Source organism: Propithecus coquereli, unplaced genomic scaffold (assembly GCF_000956105.1).
Source record: "Propithecus coquereli isolate 6110/MARCELLA unplaced genomic scaffold, Pcoq_1.0 Scaffold221, whole genome shotgun sequence".
Taxonomy (NCBI): Eukaryota; Metazoa; Chordata; class Mammalia; order Primates; family Indriidae; genus Propithecus; species Propithecus coquereli.
This window is the reverse complement of record NW_012147301.1, coordinates 1,575,579-1,594,438: the sequence shown is the minus strand read 5'-3', so window position 1 is coordinate 1,594,438 and position 18,860 is coordinate 1,575,579. Positions and strand designations below refer to the sequence as shown.

Below are 18,860 nucleotides of genomic sequence, written 5' to 3'. Positions count from 1 at the left end.
GAGCAAAACGGGATATAGCAAGAGATGAGACTGTGGGAATAAGAAGGGACCAGATCAGGAAGGGCCACCTTTGTGGCATCTTAGCTGGCATCCAAGAACAGGCCCGGGAGAAACCAACTATGGGCCAGTGAGTGCCAGCGGGGGGTGAGCTACGTGTCCACCCACGTCAGCCCAGGAGCCACGGGTCCTGCTGGGTCCCAGCCAACCAACCTGGGGCAGGGGCTCAGAGAGTAGGTGGGGTCTTCTTAGATTCTTTTGACCAGAGTCCTCAAGGCAACGTGTATTTTACATCGTATGTGTGCACATAAGTATAATGGAAACCCATCCTTTGCAGAATTACACTCATTGTCACTGTGAGGTACTCTGATTTTTCTCTGCATTATAATATATTCTATTTCATAAAAATGTTATAACCCAACAAATTGATTTAATGACTCTCAGTTTGACGGTGGCCTATGGGGGAATGGATGGAATTTCTCAATAAGAAAGAAGAGCAAGATCTATACAGGTTTTTTAAGCCGAAGTAGAGGAAATAAACGTGTTTGGGGTGATTACAGCCTGAAGGCTAAGAAGGAATTTTAAAAGGCCCGAGGCTGGATGCCCCAGCCCTGGGGTGGGGTTTCCCCCCAGGAAGAAGGGCTTCCTGTCTGACATGCATTAGGGATCCGGAACCGAGCATATGGGCCCAGGAGATTGGCTTGGCTTCGGAAGGTGCGTATCAGACGCTCAGAGAGAGGCAGAATTAGTTGAAAAATCATGTCTGCCTTGTTATAAGGACAGGGCTTGCGAGAAAGAGAAAGACGCTCAGGCCCAGTGAACAGAGCCAGCCTTCGCAGCAGCAGGAGAGCAGTGGGACCAATTTAGAGGCAGGCTGGAATCACACAAGCCCACCCAGGCTGGCAGGAAAGGGGAGGGAGGCTGGAACAGCTGGAGAGAGGGGGAGGATGCAACAGGCTTCACTCCTCTTCCCGTCCCTCAGTCCAGCCGGCACCTGTGCTCCCTCCCTGCGCCTCCCTGCCTGGAACATCGCAATTTGGCAGCAGGGTGGTGGCTTCAGACGTCACTTTCTGGGACGTGGTGGTGGGATTCTCTCCAGGGAATAGAATCTCTCCCCAGGGACAATCTGGCAGCCACGTGTGCCATATTTGACCCACTGATGAGGGTCTGTCCCAGTGGGGTTTCGGGTGCCCAAGAGGCGAACGCTGGACAGGCATCACGGATTGACTGAAGGGAGCGGAAACCACGAAGCCGTTCAAAGTTTTAGACACGTCTTCAAGTTTCCCCTTTCCTAGGTGCACCAAAAGCCGTGATCTACCCTAGGGAATCCTTTTGCCTGTTCCTCGGAGGCACACTGGACTGAAGCGGAGCTTTGCTGCCGACAGGGCCTCCAATCCCACGTGCGCACCGAGCACCGTGCAGGCTGACCGAGGCACACGCGTCGCGCGTGGACGCTGCTCTTTTCTAAAGCTATGCATAGGTATGATTGTGATTCCCAAAACACTGTGCAAAAGCACCCCTGAATTCCTGGCAGCTGGTCGCTATTGTGTTCTCCCCAGTCAACGGCCATTAAAGGCGTAGCTACTTGTGCGGAATCCTCAAAGTGTTTTCATGTCAAAAAGGCGTCCTCTTTCTCGGAGGCTGAGAGCCACGAGTGCACGATGTTCATGCTCAGATTGCAGGTGGCTGCAAAGCCCCGCCGGGCTCTAGGATCTGGCAGTTACTATTAATACATTCTGGACCTGGTTCTGCGGGAGTGGGCCTTCTGTTTGAGGCTCTTACATGTCCTAGAGCTTTCTGGAGGCTAAGACATGGGATCTAAGTGGAAAGGGCCAAGCGTTTCCCATGTGGAGTGCCCAGTTCCAGAAAGGACTTCTTGGTGTGACCAAAGGGGCTGGCCTTGACCTTGTGGGAGGCTCCCAGCTATAGCTTCGGACGAAGCAGCTTCAGTTACCTCCTCTGAGCCCCAGTTTTCCTCACAGTTGAATAGGGATAGTAACCTCCTCAGAGTTCCCTTCCCTCCTTACCTTAGGGAATCGCCTTGATTTTTCAGGACCTCCCATCCCTCCCCTCCCCTCCCCACACCTACATGGGTGGGTAAAGCTAGGCTAAGACTCCATACACTGTGATCTCTAGTTCATGCAGTGAGGCCAGCAGCCACCATGCAGCAGCCCCTATCCTCAGGGTCTGCTTAGGGGCCTCCTCCAGGAAGCCTTCCCAGATGTCTGCCCAGGGAGTCAAGCATCTATTTGATAGCAGCATACAGCTTTGTCTCTACCTGTTACTCGAATGCTTCATACACATGAGTCCTGCCTCCCCTGCCAGCAATTTGAAGACAGGGACCGTGGCTTACTGACACTTCTGACACTGCTTGCCTCGGTGTTCCTCATGGGGATACCATCTCAGTCATCTCTGGTACTCAGTGCAATGTTGGGCACATAGTAAGTGCTCAGGGGCTATTACTGTGGAATTTTGCCATTCACTGCTGAGTCTGGCACAATGCTGGGCACAAGATAGCTGCCAAATAAAAACTTGGCAATTGCATGAGTCAATAAATGCTAGTTCAATGAATAAATGGCTCCCCCTTAAAATACAATCCTGAGTCTCCCATCCTTTCTGCACTACTGTCCTAAGACTTTGAGCAACTCCCCTGCTTCATCTGTGGCAAGAGAAAGTTGAAGTAGATAATCTTTAAGGTCTCCTCCACTTCAAGAGGAAAAACTATGAATGGTTATAGGCCAACTTCTTCTGATTTATTTCAGTAAACATTTAATGAGCATCTACTATGTGCAGGGCAAGGTGAATAAGACATAATACACCATGCCAGTTGTCGATAAGCCTGTGGCTTATGGGGACAGGGGGAGACATGCATACAGCTTAGGGCAGACCGAAACTCGTGGTGAGCCAAGTCACGAGCAGTGTGCCAGGGGCTGGGAAGTCAGGCAGATTCTTCTTGCAGCAGGGGTGGCTGCGGAGGGCTGAGTGGGAGGCCCAGGCCTGTCCCCTGTCCCCATCCCTCTCCCTTGGCTCCCTTCTGCGTGACAAGCCTCAGGACATCAATCCTTTCTTTGATAAGACTACAAGACCACACTTGGGGAAATTAGCTTCAGAACAGCAGAGGCCTTGCCGAAAGGTTGTCCAAAGACAGAATTTAAGCACCACATGTCATTAGAATCTTACCGGCTCACTTCAAATTAAGGCAATGAAAACTTACAGTGTATTTCCATTTGGTACCAGCTGAGGGTCTAGGGTGCCAGTGCCCAGGGAAGAGCCTCATTCTGTACAGAGGGATGGGAGCCAGCAGGGCAGGGGAAGCCAGGCCAGAGACGCTGCAGTGGAAGCACTGTCCCTGGCCTTTGGCTGCTTAGAAACGTCTTAGTTGCGGAGAGCAGAGGCCATGCAGCAACCTGGTATGAATTATTTATCTGAGAACCTATACTGCCAAAAACGATTATATTTCTTTCTCTTTGCTGCCCACCACCTTGGGACTGGCTAGTAGGTTCATTCATGCCACCTATTGTTATTAAGTAGTTCTGTATTCATGGCTCACATTTACTGAGCACTTACTATGTGCCAGGCACTGTTAGCACTTTATAGGTATTAACTCTTTTAGGCTTCAAAACAGCCCTGTGGTTGTAAGGATGACTACCTGCATTTTATGGATGGAGAATTCAGGCCCTGAGAGATTAAAGGACTTGTCCGAAGTCACAAACCCAGGCAGAGTGGCTCCAGTTCTGTGTTCTTAGCTACCATGTTACCCATATCTCAGTGTGTGGCAGGCAGTGGATACAGTGGTGAATTGCAGATGCCTCCACAGAGCTGATGGTCAAGTTGGGGAGGCAGAAAACAAACAGTTATTGAAATCCGAGTTCAGCGACAACTGTGGTAAGCACTACCAAAGGAACAGCACAGGGTGCCCAAATTAATAAAAAGGGGCTCTTCGGTCTTAGCTGGGTGGAGGATGGCTGCTGTAGCTGGAGAGCCTTCCCAGGGGAAGCAACCTTCTAGTCGAAGCCTGGGGCATGAGGAGGAGTTGCCAGGGGAAGGGATGGAGGGAGGGACCCGCGCAGCGGGAATGGCGCGCACAAAGGCCCGCAGTCAGCAAGGCGGCTGGCTCCCTGGAGCGAACTTGGGCCCCAGTGGCCCGAGTGTAGTACGAGACAGAGGGGGCCGAAGACAGGTGGAGGAGGTGGGCAGAGCTGGATCCCGTGGGCCCCGGGCGATGGCGAGGACTTGAAATTTTATGTAAGAGTCATGGGAAGCCCCTGAGGCATTCTGAACAGGGATTGGACTGACAGATCTCGGGTTTGAGAAGCCTGCTCTGGCCGCCATGTGCAGAAGGAATGCAGTGGGCAGGAAGAGAGGCCCGAGACCCAGTAGGAGGCCAAGGAAGTGTCAGGTGAGAGACGGTGCTCAGCGGACCAGGTGACGACAGTGGGTGGAGAGAAGTAGATGGATTCACCTTGTACTGAGGAGGGGGGCTGACAAGCTAGTGCAGGGACCAGGACTCTGAGACGAGACTAAGGAGAAAGGTCCTTAGTGGTCCCTGCCACAAGGCTGTCCATGTCCCAATCCCTGCAACCTGTGACTATGTCACCTTACATGGCAAGAGGGACTTCGCAGATGTGATTAAGGACCTTGAGATGGGGAGGGTATCAGGGACTATCCAGACAGGCCTGATATAGCCACGTGAGTCCTCAAAAGTAGAAGACGACCAAAGAAGGCAGGTCGGAGAGAGTCACCGTGAGAAGTCCTGCTCCACCACATTCTTTACAAAGAGATTAGGCAACTATTCCCACCACGTGTCAGCCTTTGGTTTCTTTACTGGTGTGTCTCTAGCCCCGAGAACAGAGCCTGTATTTTTTTTTTTTTTTTTTTTGAGACAGAGTCTCACTCTGTTGCCTGGGCTAGAGTGCCGTGGCATCAGCCTAGCTCACAGCAACCTCAAACTCCTGGACTCAAGCGATCCTTCTGCCTCAGGACTACAGGCACGCGTCACCATGCCCGGCTAATTTTTTTCCATATATTTTTAGTTGTCCAGCTAATTTCTTTCTATTTTTTTAGTAGAGACAGGATCTCGCTCTAGCTCAGGCTGGTCTCGAACTCCTGAGCTCAAATGATCTGCCTGCCTCGGCCTCCCAGAGTGCTAGGATTATAGGCGTGAGCCACCGCACCGGGCCCAGAGCCTGTATTAAGTAGGTGCTCAATAAACATGTGTTTGCTTGAATGGAGTGGAATGGAGAACTGGAGTTCAACGCAGATAGAGAGATATTTAGGGAAGAAGAAAGGTATCGAAGGAGAAAGAACAGTCAAGAGAAGCACGATACCAAGAATCCGGTCTCACGGGACTGGGTGGTGGCAAGGCGGAGCAAGTTACCTGTCCATCCGGCCAGGCAGCAGCAGTGGCCTGTGACGGGATCACAGCCATCCGCGTGGCTGCAGTCACAGCGTTCGGTGCAGTTCGGCCCGAATGTGCCATCCTGTGGAAAGGCGGGGAGAGAGGAAAAAAAAAATCAGACCTAGACTCCCAGAAGTTCACACATTTCTCTCGGATCTTGATGACAAAACCACGCCACAACCACACAGGGATGCAGAGACTGGGACTGGGGCACAGTGGGGATATTTTTGTAAGTGGAAAATCAATGCAGCCACGAAGCCACGCCGAAGAATTATTTGGCTGCATTAACAGGAGCAAGAGGTTTGGACAGAGGGAGGAGATGGTCCTGCCCTACTTTTCAAGGGTCAAGCTCAGAGGCCTGTAATGATCATTAATAGAAGTTGTCAATGAAAATGTACTTTGCTAATCATAACACATTGATCACACGTGAGGAATAACTATGATTTATTCTGTTACTGGGGAAGGAGGCAGTAACCAACTACCTCCTCGTGCGTCATTAGGTATCAAGAGCCTCATATCTCATTTTTCTCCATCCTCACAACTATCCAGTAAGATAGTTCCATTACATTCCCACTTTAAAGATGAGAAACAGGGCTAAAGAGGTAACATGCTCAAGGTGACATAGGCGGGATGTGGCAAAGTCAGGATTTGAACCCAGGACCGCAGGACTCCAAAGCCCCTGCTCATTTAACAACATCAGATCAGTCCATTCCACTGATTTTTATCTTCGACGTACAAGACTCCATATTAGGTCTGGGTGGCTATTGCCGAGTCGTGCTTTAGTGCCCCCACACCCTGATCGTGAGAGCACAGGCTGTTGGAACCAGAAGGAAGCTCAGACTACATCTATCAGGCAGTGGCTGCTCTGATGCGCTAGCAAGGGCTGTCCTGCAGCGCGGTGCTGTGAGGGATTCTGAAGCTGCACCTGAGCTCGGGTGAGAGTGCCAGAGTCAGCGACGTTGACCAAGAGCAGCGAGGGGCAAGTGGAGCCACACCACCACCCTGCCGAGTATCTGCCAGGCTATCGATGGGGGATGCGGCTTAAAGCAGAAAAATGGCCGCAGAAAGGGTAGGACTAGGACTGCTCTGAATCCGGGCGTCCCACCGCCTAGCCCGGTGCTCTTCCCTGTGCCCTCCCGTGGACAGAATAACCCCAGGGAAGGGGCACTGGGGGATGCTGGGCCCACCCTGTCCCTCCGCTTCTGCTGCTGCCTCCTCCCTCCCTTCCCTGGCACTCACCGGGCAGGGCAGTTCGCAGGTGTCTCCCAGCCAGCCGGGGGTGCAGGAGCAGGAGCCGTCCGTGGGGCTGCAGGCCGCCCCGTTGGCGCAGGTGCAGCTCTCGTTGCAGTTCAGGCCCCACGTCCCGCTTGGGCAGGGCAGAGTGCAGTCCAGGCCCTGCCACCCTGAGGGGTGAGAAGGGGGCTGTCACCTCTCCATCCAGGCCCAGCACAGCTTTCTTCCCCGCGCCCCCCAGCACTGGACACAGCAGCCCACCCAAACCACCGCTTCCCTGACGGCTGGGTTAGAACACACATTCCACACGCAGTTGGCTCAGAAATACAGCAGGGCCGTTAGGAGAGCTGGGGCTAGACGCCAGGTCTGCTGCCTCCTAGTTCTTACTTTTTTACTGCAGGCAGATGATCTCACCTGGGACAGGAACCAGCTCAGGTGGGGGGTGCTGTCTGCCCATCCTGGGGTGGAGTGAGGCAGCTTATCTCAGGGCCCTGTGTTTGGGGACAGGCTGGTTCTCCATTCTTAGGCTGGTTACTGGCCTCTTTGCCCACGGATCCATTCCTCCCCTTCCCCTGCTCAGTTCTGTCACAGGGCGCTGACCTCCCAGGCTCCCCCTCAGCCAGGTGCCAGCTGGGCTGCCAATGGGAGACCTGGCCCACAGGCTGGGGGGCGGGAGCAGGAGAGGGGCCGTGTGTGTCCTCTCCCTCTTTCTCTGCCTTGGGCCTCTGTGGTGGTACAGCACTGCGCCCCCATGTCCCAGCTCCCACGAGATGGCCCGCACTTCCAGGTTCTGGGAACTCCACCTCCTCTTTTTGCCCCTCCAACCCCAGGAGTGGTAGCAGCCTCTCCCACAGGTGCTCGTGTCTGGGTTGCTCACCGTCCCTGTGTGCTCTTCAAACACCACTGTCGCGAATCCCCTTATGTGCCCACTGTGGAAGTTCGTGGCATGGGTTCCCTTGCCCGGAACCTGACCACTAGAGGCTCCCCGACCCTGCCCGTGGGTGGGGTGGCGGAGACCCCTCAGCTGGCAGCCCGCCCATGTGGGCAGTGTGCACGCATATGGGGGATGGGCTTGGGAGAGAGGGCACGTTACCTTCCTTGCAGGAGCAGGACCCATCCACTGGGGAGCAAGTGCCACCGTTGTCACAGCTACAGACGGACGAGCAGTTGGGGCCGTAGGTTCCTGCTGCACAGGGAACTGCACAGACCTCTCCCTGGAACAGCAGGGGAGAATTTGGGATCAGAGGTTGCCCGGGGCTGGCTGGCTGTGGTAGGCGGGATAATGGTCCCTGCCACAAGGCTGTCCATGTCCCAATCCCTGCAACCTGTGAATATGTCACCTTACATGGCAAGAGGGACTTCGCAGATGTGATTAAGGACCTTGAGATGGGGAGGGTATCAGGGACTATCCAGACAGGCCTGATATAGCCACGTGAGTCCTCAAAAGTAGAAGACCAAAGAAGGCAGGTCGGAGAGAGTCGCCGTGAGAAGTCCTCCTCCTGCCTGTGTTGCCCGTGGAGACGGGGAAGGGGCCCGGGGCCAAGGAAGGCAGTGGTCTCGAGAAGCCGGGATCGACCCCTTTACAGCCATCGAGAAAACGGGACCTCGGTCCTGCAATCACAGGAACTGAATTCTGCCAACAACAAGAATGAGCAGGAAACAGATTCTTCCCTAAAGCTTCCAGAAGGGAACACAGCCCCCGACATCTGGATTTCAGTCTGAGGAAACCCACACCAGACTTCTGACCCACAGAGCTGTAAGATAGGAAGTTTGTGTTGTTTTAAGCCACTAAGCTTGTGGTAGTTTTTTACAGCAGCAACAGAAAACTAATAGTCACCTTTGCTGGTCGGTGGAGGAGTGCGGCCTCCAGACCACAGCGCCAGGAAACTTGACCCCACAGTCAGTATTAGATCCAAGCAGCACTGACCTTAACCCTTTGCCTCCCAATCTTATTTAATTCTCACCAACTCCGTGACACAAATAGTAACACCCTATCCTCATCTGCCTGAACCTCAGTTAAATGGGATGCTTATCGAGTGCCTTCTCAGTACCGTGAGACAGCATCTCATTTAATTCTCACAACACTCTCAGGAGACGGAAACTAGTGTCTCAGCACTTAACATATAAGAGAAGGTAGGTAACTCCGCCAAGGCGACAGAGCTAAAGGTGGTGGCTCTCTGCTGGAACCCAGGCCGCTGCCTCACCATTACGTTACCTGGAGGCATACACTGGCTTCCCGGAGAGCGTTCTCTGAGGCGAGATGAGTAAGCTCTTGAGAGTAACCCCATGGCGGGGCGGGGAGAGGACTGGGCCGAGAAGTTGAACTGGGTATAGTTGCAGCTGCAGCAGCCGCTGCCGACCTGCCAGGAAGCCCCAGAGCCAGACAACCCTTAGCGTCGTCCCAGCGGGGGAGGGAGGGAGCGCTTTTATCCCCATCAATCACTGGCTGTCCAATGTCTGGGGAGGGGGCGTGACTCCCCAGGTGAGTCGGCTATGTTTGACTGAGAGCCATTTCTGTAGTGGGGCTCAGCTGGGAGCCACTAACTTTCCGGCAGCTGGGGAGGAAAAGTGCGTCAGTCCCGCAGGGCGAATCTGGGTGGCCCACTACAGTGTCCACTATGCCGGGAGGCAGGGGTGCTATTGGCACCAGGAAGGAGGTCAGAGCTGGGGCAAGTCAGGGTGGGGGGACCAGAATGCGGGCTCCAGAGGCCTTGAGGGGTGGGCCCATTTGGTTAATCAGAGAAGAGCGGGGTAAAGGCCATCCAGGTGGGAAGGGGTGTGGACAAGAGTGCCGAGGAGCGTGAAAGCTGGGAATGTTCCAGCAGCGGCTGAAGGGAGGAGCTTGTGTAGGGAGGTTCGTAGGTATTTAAAAGAGGCTGGGAGCCTAGAATGCATAAGGGAGTTTGGGCTTACTTCCCTGGGTCCCCAGGGCATGCTCAGGAACCCCCGACGGGGCTGTCTGCCCTGGAGAACGTGGTCACTGAATGTTGAATTCCCACTGTTGCCCCTAGGGGGTGTGTGCAGCCAGCTTCTCAGGCCCCGTGCCTACGCTTACGTGGGAATCGGACACAGGGAAGAGCTTGGGCCAGAAGACCAGAGCTTGTCTGGGCCGCACTGGCTGGGTGACACTGGGTAGGCACTGCCCCTCTGGGCCTCAGTTCCAGCATCTGCAAAATGACAGCTCGGAGTAAAGGAGCTCACCTCCCAACTCTAAGCGTCCAGGCATCTGGCTTCACCCCCATGTAGGCCACAGAGAGACCCTAGGCTGTGGGCCTTTGGCCAAGGAGAGGCCCCTCTCCAGCCCTCTGTGTTTCTGTCCCGCCTGCCCAGGTCGGGCAGGAGCACTGAGGGAGTGCAGAGTCCCCGCCCAGAAGGCCCGTGGTTCCTCTCTCTCCCCTGCCAGTCCCCAGCAGGCCTGACCGGTTGGAGTCTGTCAGCTTTCCATTACCCAGAAAACTCTAATTTCTCCCAGATTGTAAATAGACCATAGGCACATATTTGAGCTCTGGGGGCTTTGGCCTGGGGGCAAACCTCAGGCACAGCGTATGTCTTTCTCTGCAGGAGTTTGCTTTCAGAGAGAAGGGGTTTTCTCCCAGCGTCCTGTGAGTGTCCCCAGGCAGGGGGCCTCCACTAGCCCATGGGCCCAGCTGTGGGCCTGCCATTGTGGCCCAGAGAGGACTCCTCACCCTGGCCCCGGCTGGAAATACCTACTCCCCGAGTGCTGCGACAGGACACTGTTCTCCCACAGAAGCCCTATCTGCCGGGAAGCTCTCGAGCTAGGAGTGGCCTTGGTCTTCACAGTAGTCCTGGGAAGCCACCAGGCTGAGAGCGTTTTCTGCTTCCCAGAGAAGAAAATGGAGAATCAGAGAGGGGCAATGGCTTATCCAGGGCCCCACAGCGAAGGAGAAAGAACCAGATCTTCCCTCCTGAGAGCAGCAGAGCTGAGGGAGCAGAGGGTGGACCCTGGCACCATCCTGCTGCCACCACTCATTCACTATGTGACCTTGGACAATTTACCAAACCCCTGAGCCTCAGTTCCTGTATCTGTGAAATGGAATAATGATGTTCCTACCCCATAGGATTGTTAAGAGGATTAGATATTATTTGTGAAGCAGTAGGAACAGTGCCTGGGGGGTAGCAGGCACTGCAAAAGCTGTTGCTAGTGCAAAGATGCAGCATCTCTTAGGAGGAGTTGAAGCGGAAGAAAGCTCTGGAGTAGAGATCCACTCCTCACTCGACGAATGCCGGCCCTGCTGGAGAGGAGGCGGGTGCTGATAGGGGGGTGGGGATCCCGACCCCCTCAGTTACCTTCCTGTCACCTCCCCACAGCTGACACAGGCTGGGACTTCCATCACCACACACCAGGGGCATGGTCTTGGGGACAGAATGACCACTACCTGAAGGCCACCATGTGCCAGGCGCTGTTCCAAACACATTCCTTTTGTTAGCTCCTAATAGCAAAAAGTCCAAATGGGGGGAACTGGACAGTTTCTGAAGTGCACAGCTCTGCCCTGAAGGAATGTAATCTGGGTACAGCTAACTTTGAGCACTCTCCCCATCTACCCCACTGTCCTGACTGACCCCCAGGGCACAGTCTGAATGCATACTTGTGTTTTTTTTTTTTTTACAGAAGGAGTCTTGCTCTATTGTCCAGGCTGGAGCATAGTGGCATGATCATAGCTCAATGAAGCCTTGAACTCCTGAACTCCTGGGCGCAAGTGATCCTCCTGCGTCAGTCTCCTGAGTAGCAGGGACTACAGGTGCACGCCACCACACCAGGCTAATTTTTTTAGAGATAGGATCTCACTATGTTTCCCAGGCTGATCTCAAACTCCTGGCCTCAGGTGATCCTCCTACCTCAGCCTCCCAAGTCGCTGGGACTAGAGGCATGAGCCATCATGCCCAGCTTCAAATACTTACTTGGTTCTAACACCTCAACAAGCACAGGTACTAACAGTTAAAGTTTTTGTTCAAATTCCATAACTTCTAGCCTCTGATCTGAGGGTTAGGCATAGTCTATAGTTGACAAGCAGGTCTCTGGTGATAGACATTCACAGAAGCCAATAATCGGCCTATCTCCTGTTAGACTATTAGCCCTGCCCTCCTCAGGGCGTCCCCTGGTCCAAGGTCTGGTGATGTCTCCTCAATTTGGGGTGCCACTAACAGGCCTTAATTGTGATGGTCTGTGTGTACAGTGAGTCTATGTGGGTCAGTATTTATGTGTACACGTGCTTAGGCAGTCAGAGCACACACCTGTATGTTTCTGTGTGTGTTTGTCTCTTGTGTATCTGTTTATCCATCCGTGTAGATTTGGGTACAAATTGGTGACTCCTTCCTCATCGTTCCTCCTGAGTGTCTTCCCTGACACCCCTGCCCTGCCCTGGCAGGAACTAGAGCACACACAGCAACCACCACCCTAGCGTGCTGGGAGTCGTGCGTGGCTCACGTGTCCACCTCTGCCCTGGGGCCGTGAGCTCGGGGAGTTGGATCTGCTTTTGTTCATGTCTAGATGGGCAGGGCCGGGGACCCTGCTGGTACATAATGGGCCCTGAACAAATGTTTAACAGAAATGAGATGTCTGTGTGCGCTTGCTGGCTTCCACTGCAGACAGAACCGGAAGGACGGGGCACTCTCCACATGCTTGCTCACACGCCAGGCGATTCAACAGCTTGCTGAGGGGCCAACTCAGCCAGCCGCGTTGTAGGCTCCAGGGGCGCAGAGGAGCCGGGGCCCCGTCTCTGCTCCCGGGCAACCCCCAGGCGGTGCCCACACAGGCACGTTCACGGCTGTACCTAGATGTGCTTATCTGTCCGCTTATTTACTGTCTGCCGCCCCCAGTGAGACTAGAAGCTTGGTGAGAACAGGGACCTTATCTGTCTGGGTTGCCCAGTGTCCCTAGCTCAGGACCCAGACACAGCAGAGTACAGGAATTCTGTAAATAATGTTGAAGAAATGAGTGAAGGGCCTTGGTAGGCTGGGATCATACTCAGGAAGCAGAATATTGTGTGGTTTAAGGAAGAGGCCCCTTCTAACCACGCTGCCTCTGAGCCCCGGGGGTGCCTGTGGGAGAGCCAGGGCTGCGGGCTCTTACCTTGCCCCACCCCCTCCTGCCAACTCTGCCCACCAGGCTGGAGGGAGAAGCACAGCCAGAAAACCACCCTGTTGGCTCTAGAACATCCTCTCAGGGAGACAGGACCCGCCAGGCCGAACAGGACCTTAGAGATGCTCCAGCCCTCCGGGAGCCAAAGTGGGCCACAAGGCAGAGCTGGGGCTTGCAGCGCTCCCAGGGGACTGGCTGCAGGGTCTGTGTCTCATCCACCGCTTGCCCCCAGCCCAGTGCCTGTCCCAGACCGGCCCTGAGTTCACGCCTGCTGATCTTTTCACACCCTGGGGAAAAGGACAGGATGAGAATCAGGGTTGCGAGCTCAGATCAGAGGTGAAGTTGATGCAAACATCTGGCATCTCATGTGCTTTGTGCAGCCCAGCACCTCCACCCACTCCCCCAGCCAGGCCTGTCCCCGAGGGTCCCTGATTGAGGCTGTTCCCCAAGACTGCCATCCAGAATTCCTGCACAGCTTACTGCTGGAAGGCAGTGTTCTCTTCTGATAAACTCATGCTAATGGTAGGTAACATACAGAACTTGGTTTCTTTCTTTATTTCTTTTCTTTTTCAAATTAGAGACAGAGTGTCTCTCTCTGTCACCCAGGCTGGAGTGCAGTGGCGTTATCGTAGCTCACTGTAGACTTAACTCCTGGGCTCAAGCGATCCTCCTGCCTCAGCCTCCTGAGTAGCTGGGACTACAGGTGTGCATCACCACACCTGACTGATTTTTTTTTATTTTTTGTAGAGACAGGGTCTTGCTCTGTTGTCCAGGCTGGTCTCAAACTCCTGGCCTCAAGTGATCCTCCTGCTTCGGCCTCCCAAAGTGCTGGCATTACAGGTGTGAGCCACCACATCCAGCCCTAGGGCTTGTTTCTTTATCAATCATCTGTAGCTATTGAAATCAATCAGTCTCCCCAACTTTTCACCACTAGGAACCCTTTTTAATATCCTTCCCCTACAAAGCCCTCTCAGTTTGGAGGACATTGCTCTCACTCTGCACTGGTGTCCAAGGCCAGCCATGTATTGAACAGGTACAGTTTGGCCAGTGACCACATGCCATACAACTCTGGTGGCAGCCTCTTGTCCACCAACCGTTCCTAGATGGTTCCTAGGAATTCCTAGAAATTCCCATGATGTCATCTATGACCAATTAGAACTTCCGATCAGCACACACTAATCTGGGATATCACACAGAGTTAATTTAATTCTAATTAAAAGCAAAAAAAAAAACAAAAAACAAAACTTGGTGTTTTAGTTAGCTTCATCACAGGTAATATAGGATTTCCTGTAGGTTTAGTGAAATGTTCAAAACAGCTCTTGGCAACCTGCTGCAGCCTTTGCAGGTGTCTATCTGGGAACCACTGGCTGTGTCATCCCTAAGTACCCTTTGGCTCCGACTCTCTGAGTATCTTCTCGCCTGGAGTGGGAGTCTTAACCCAAAGGAGCAAGGAATAGTGGGAATGCAGGGACAGGGACAGGGAGCCCTCCCGGGCCTCTAAGAGTCATACTAGCTGGGTAGCCACCTACTCTGCTAATGCATGGCCTGGGCCTGGTCACACACCCACCCTAGCAGTAGGTAGACAGCCCACACTACCAGAGCTGGAAGGGACATTGGCAGTCACCTGGTCCAGCTACCTTGTTTTAGAGGTGAGGAAACTGAGGCTGAGAGAGTGAAAGTGACTTGTCCAAGATCACACAGCCAACGTGAGCCAGAGACAGGTTTGGAACTTGAATCTCTGGCTCCCATTTCGATCAGAGGACTCAAACAGCCCAAGCGTGGTGAAATTCCAGGTTAGCCTGTGCCGTCCCTGTTCGTATAGACAGTGCACTCATCCCCTAAGCACAGAGCAGGACGTCGGAGAACGTGGCCTTGATCTTGAGCGAGCACCCCCTACCAAGCCCAGACACTCTAACCCTTTCTCAGCACCTGGAAGTTGACGCCTGGGTATTTCTCAGTCCTCATCGATCCCCATCTCATCTCCCCCACCCACACCACCCATGGGGGCAGATCCCCGAGCTTCTGCTGAGAGATGCCTGCCAGTCCTGCTTAGCGTCCTCACTCTGTGACTGCAGGATGGCTGTGAACCCTTCCTCCCATCCAAAGGCCCGTTAATTATAGACGCAGCACTGGCTATTAACATCTTGAACTTGGTCTGAAAGAGCCACTGACGAAGAACCCTCGGAGCTGGTCCCGCTAAAGAGATGCCAATCTGTCCTCCGCCTCCCACCTGCCTCCCTGCGCAACGTGGCGGCAGTGCAGGCGCAGACCTCGCTGGGTAATGAGTTATACGTTCCATTAAATTTGTTTCAAATGTTGTGGATTGAATTTTCTCCCCTGCAATGTGCTGCTTTGTAGTTCGGCCCTGTTTGGGAAAATTAATCAACAGCTGGGCTTCTCATGTTGATCATCCGCCTTCCTTGCAGTGGGCGGGAGGTTAATGAGTATTTTGGGGAGTAGAAGGAGGAAGATGGAAAGCGGTTGACCTTTCCTCGCGCAAAAGGGGGAGGCAGTTGTGCAAGTTTGTCTCTGGCTCCTCTTAACTACGCTCTGTGGGTAGGAGGCAGTGTAAACGGGGTGGAAGCGCGTTCTCCAGGTCCAGGCCAAGGTGGCATGTGCCTGCCAGCCGGTGGGAGCTCAGCAGAGAGGACCCTGGGACCAGCAATCAGGGAAGTGGCCCTGGCCCACCTGTGCTCTGCTGGAGGAGCAGTGATGGTTCAAGGCAAGCAAGGGCCTTCGAACCATCACCTGGGGTCAGAGAACTTGGGTTTACATGAGCAAAAGCACTAGCCCCAGGCGACTTGGCCTCCCTCATTCATCCCTTCCGTCTGTGAGCGTCTACCCAGTATCTGTGACAGGCCAGATACCGTGATCAGCCCTGGGTCTCGCTTCCACTACACTAGACTAGATGTGGCCTAAGGTCTCTTTCAGCCCCCAAGCTCTTTAACCCTCCCCCACGCCTCCCGCTTCCAGAGCAGGCTTCCCTGTTAACACCTCCTTTGTGGCACTTACCACAATAGTAATAAAACAATCATTAAAAAATAATCAGCTCCCACTCACTAGATTGTAAGTTCCATGAGAGTGAGGACTGAGGGGGTTGGGTTCCACCCTTTGGCTCTGGCCCTTGGCACGGGGCCTTGCTCACAGTGCGCGCTCAGTGCGTGCGTGCTGAATTAGTCCAGACATCCGGGAAATGAGTTTTAAATGCTAGTGGGTATCAGACACGTGCCAGGCCCGGGAGACGCGGTGAGCCTGTCTCTACTGTCCAGTGGCTGGAGGGGTGAAGCACAGGTGAGGCTGTGGCACAGGCTGGTCTCCTCCCTGCTTCGGATGTTCTGCAGGCAGCCTGTGGTGGCCTTCCGGACCCTCTGGTTGCTTCTGTTCCCCTCTCTCCTACTATTGCTGGAATTCCAGGGCCACCAGTGGGGGCTGCTTTGGGTGTGCAATGTCACGTCGATGCCAGCAGTACACATGTGTCATGTGCTTTCCTGTTTACGAAACCCCTTGCCAGGCAAGTGCCTGCTCCTTGCCAAGAAGAATGCCAGCCCTGAGCTGCTGCACTCCCTCACCCACCTGTCTGTCACCCCCCGCTCCCAGCTCCGAGGGCTGGGACAGAGGGACTCCCAGGTGGGGAGCCTCATCTGTGATTTTCCAGGGAGAAAGAGTGACACGTGGCCCACAAGGCAGAAGGAGAATAGCTTGACCAAATGCCAGTCGCAGCGGCCTCGCCAATGCTGAGCAAACCTCGCTGGACCTAATTAGCGCGTCACTGATAAAGCCGCGGCTGACGGCAGACGTGTGCAGGGAAAAGAAACTCTGCATAAGGCAGGAGGAGCAGAGGGCCGGAGGGATGAGAGGGAGAAACAGATGGAGGCCACTTGTCATATCCATTCCCCGCCCCTGCCTCCCTGTGCTGAGGAGGGGATGTCTGGGGCCTATGGGGCTGAGACATTCTGTCTGGGTCCCATGCAGGGGGAAGAAGGATAAAGGTGAGGACCGGAAGCCCCTGGAACATTCACTCTCACCTATGTCTGTCCAAAATGAATAGGCTGCCAGTGACCTGAGGCTACTCTGTACAGTTGTGTCAGGTGTGCACTGCACAACGCCAGAGGTGCCATTCAAATGACAATCCTAGATTTATGTATATATTACTTCAGTTTTCTGGCAGATGTCAGTGAAGTGTCTCGAGGAAGGGTACTTTTTCTCATTTGCACAGATATGCTACCTGGCTCTGGTCCCTCCGGAAGCCTTTTTGAAGGTGCACAGACACCTTCTGACGGTTCCCAGATACTGAGGCAGTTCAGGGAGACCTGAGGAGACGGTAGTTGTGGCCAAGGAAGGACATTTGGGATCAAGTCCAGGCTGTGCCACTTACCGGCTGTGTGACCTGGGAAGCTCCTGGGGACTCGGCCGCAATTCTGTTCAAGTTTTTTCCTGCTCTGCTTCAATGTCCTTGTCCCACCCGTGGTTCCTTCCCCTTCTCTAACTATTGTCTTTCCCGAGAGTCCCTCCCGAGTTCAGAGAAGGCATTCCTGGCTACTAAGGGCTTACTGAGCAAACTCTCGGGAGGTATTTACGTCTTACTAGGAGACGGCTGTTCCGGGTGTGTGCGTGGCGGACAGCCCCTGGAGGAGGTGGGGGGCAGGCAGGGGTGGGACTCTGGGCCTCACCACTGACCCCATCCTGTCACCCCTCCAGACAGGCTGACCCAGCCCTGGTGCTAGTGATGCACAGACAGGGGGAGCAGAACTCGGATTTCTCTCCACCCCCTTGGTGCCAGGGCTGAGCCAGGCACTTTTTTCTCTTATCTCCTTTTGCTCCATGACAGCCCTGCAGGGAAGAAATCACCCTCCTAGAGAGAGAGCCACCCTAGAGAGAGGCCAAAGCAGGCTGGAGGTGTCAGTTTGCTCCAAGTCACACCACGGGGAAGAGGCCGACTGATTCCAAAGCCCGGCTCTGTCCCCCAGGCCGGCTGCCCTGACTGCAGAGGGACCGGGAGTGACAGGAACCCGAGTGTCCTGAGCACCTGCGGTGTGCCGGGCTCTGTCCCGCGTGCCTGTCACGTGTAATTTCACCGTCTTCTCTCCCGCGCGTTTGCTGTTCGATGCATGCTGACGACGGAGGCAGAAAGGGCCGAGACAGGCTTGTGGTGGGAACTCCCAGGGTGCGTTTGGATGATCTTACGTTAGGAGGCTCCCAAAGTAGGAAAGGTTTCAAGACTCTATGGGATAAAGCTGAGATGGTGGAATAAGAGGCAGTGGGAGCGAGAGTCAGTGATAATAATGTTATTACGGCCTCTGAAGGAGACACAGCTGGTTACAGCGATGATGATGATGATGACGAGGGTGACGACAGGATGCTGTCAGCACCCCCCATGCAGGCAGGCCTCTGCCCGCGTTTAAAAGCAAGGAGCCTTCTATGACAGCTTCACTTCCCCACTCTGGCCTCACCTCCCTCCCCTGCGTCCCCGTCCAGGGGCTGAGCCCTGTCCCGAGCTCTTGCACTCTCTGAGGGGCCAGGCTGCCGCCAGACACAGAGGATCAGGGCGTCTCTCACGCCTTCTGGGCCCCACCCCCTCCGGGAACAGAATGAAGCTTCTCTGCGAAGGCTGGGCCTGAATCTTCAGGGGTTTCTGGGCAAACGCTGACAACATATGGCCCTAATCACTCTGCCTTAGGTTTCATGGTTTCCTTGGTGGTTTTTTAAAAAAAACTTGGCATTTTTAAGTGCCAAAAAGCATTGCCTCTAACCTTCTGGGAAAGGCCATGTTGGGCATCAGGGGAGGGCTTTCCGAGCACGTCAGGAGCATGTGCCTGGCCAGGCTGTTTGGGTGAGTGTGCGTGTGTGCTCATGCATGCGCAGGCAGTGGCATGTATTCCCGATGCACGTCGTGTGACTCATACGTGTGGGCCCTGTGTGTGCTGTATGGACTGGTAATAGACGTACACATGTATTGAAGAGCAAGTTAGGGACAGGATTTAGGCCGCCACCCCGGTGTCTTGGTGTGGGTGGTAGCTTGCAGGGCTAGCCCACGTGTGGTCCATGCAGGGTGTGAGTGTTCTGGATCAGCAGTGTGACAGCTTTGGGGTACGCTTAGCATCTGCCTGTCAGACATCTGGGCTGATCCTGGCC

The 18,860-nt window shown here is 54.3% G+C and overlaps 1 protein-coding gene across 1 annotated transcript in view; it reads right to left on the bottom strand.

Annotated features, from left to right (window-relative positions):
* MEGF11 (multiple EGF-like-domains 11) overlaps nt 1-18,860 on the bottom strand; it is a 244,897-nt gene that overhangs the window by 24,799 nt on the left and 201,238 nt on the right. The window contains exons 11-13 of the mRNA XM_012644818.1: nt 7,722-7,842; nt 6,635-6,798; nt 5,375-5,477 (exon numbers count right to left, since the gene is read on the bottom strand). Of these exons, the coding sequence (XP_012500272.1) occupies nt 5,375-5,477; nt 6,635-6,798; nt 7,722-7,842 (388 nt within the window). The remainder of the gene's footprint in view (nt 1-5,374; nt 5,478-6,634; nt 6,799-7,721; nt 7,843-18,860) is intronic.